This window comes from Triticum aestivum, chromosome 1D, assembly GCF_018294505.1.
Source record: "Triticum aestivum cultivar Chinese Spring chromosome 1D, IWGSC CS RefSeq v2.1, whole genome shotgun sequence".
NCBI lineage: Eukaryota > Viridiplantae > Streptophyta > Magnoliopsida > Poales > Poaceae > Triticum > Triticum aestivum.
In genome coordinates, this window is record NC_057796.1 from 283,335,833 (window position 1) to 283,337,077 (window position 1,245).

The 1,245-nt window shown below is 48.2% G+C and overlaps 1 protein-coding gene across 2 annotated transcripts in view; it reads left to right on the top strand.

The window, feature by feature from the left end:
* Positions 1 to 307: 307 nt before the first annotated feature.
* The window catches only part of LOC123181485 (phenylalanine--tRNA ligase beta subunit, cytoplasmic), an 11,296-nt gene continuing 10,358 nt past the window's right edge, over positions 308 to 1,245 (top strand). Inside the window, exons 1-2 of one of the 2 annotated variants that reach the window (XM_044593751.1) lie at positions 308 to 574; positions 986 to 1,245. The exon at positions 986 to 1,245 is cut by the window's right edge and continues 1 nt beyond it. In XM_044593751.1, the coding sequence (XP_044449686.1) occupies positions 991 to 1,245 (255 nt within the window). In that variant the 5' untranslated portion in view covers positions 308 to 574; positions 986 to 990. Of the gene's footprint in view, positions 575 to 985 lie in introns of those variants that run through there. The other variant, XM_044593752.1, reaches the window with a different exon arrangement.

Here is a 1,245-nt window from a genome sequence, read left to right on the forward strand (position 1 = left end):
TCAATTTTTTTAATCCATGAGCAATGTTTTAATTCTAAGAACAACTTTTGAATGCCTTGAACAATTTTTTAATTCCTTAATCCAAGAACAGTTTTTGAATTGAACATTTTTTGAATCCAAGAACAAATTTCAAGTTCAAAGAACAATTTTGGAATCACTAGAACATTTGTCAGTCCAAGAACACTTTTTTAAACATTTCTCAGTCAAAGAAGTTGGCCAGGGGCGCAGCCCACTCTCTCTACCACTTCTGCTGGGCCTCGGCCAGTCAGCCCAATAACAAATAGCGGACGAGGGGACTGAGGCAAAAGAGACGCGAGTTTTTGCCGAGAAGAAAGGAGCCGTCTCGTGCCCGTCGAACCCTATCCATCCCGCCGCCCGCCGCCCGGCCGCCCGGCCGCCGTGTCCCGTGTCCGGTGTCTCGTTGACCTGCGCCCCTGCCCATCCGGCGAGCCCCAGGCAGCAGCGAGCAGTCCCCTTCCATCTCCTTCTTGGCTGCTTCCCTTGCTGATCTGCAGGCTTGCTTCCCTTGCTGATCTGCAGTCTGGCATCCTTCGGCGTTCCGCCTCAGCAAAAGGTATCCCCTTCTAGCCATCTCAAGTTCTCAACTCAAGCTTAAATTCCACAGAAAGTGTGGCCGTCGCCCTCGGCACTAATGCCTTATAGATTGAAACATGATTTTAATTAATTCTTGTTGCCCTTAGTATTTATTTTAATCTCAATTGCCCTTAGTTTGTAATTCCACAGAAAGGACCTGAAGGCCAATCTCCATTCGCTTTGTCATGTGATATTAGTAGTAATTGCTTTGTGTTTTCTACTTATTAAATGGCTAGTGTAATCAAAATTACTCCCTCCGTCTAGGTGTATATGTCGTGTTTTATGAAAATCAAATAATCCCAAAACAGTAGGTAGCTATTCCAGAACTCAGAGACTTGCTGCTACTCATCACTCTTTATTATTATTATTCTAAAACTGACTCCTAATGCAGCATCCATGTTACGCCATGTCATGTTAAAAAGGATAGTCATTGCACGTGATAAAAAAAGTGCGACCACGAGCCCCGCGCCCACCTGTCTGTCGAAACCCCCTCTCAGTGCTTCACCTCATCGGGCTCCCCCGCCGTTCTTGCTAGGTTACCAGGCTCGCGTGTCCCGCCACCAGCAAACAACACAGCGCCGCAGCCGCCGCTCGCGATGCCGACAGTCAGCGTCGGCCGCGACCGCCTCTTCGCTGCACTCGGCAGGGTCT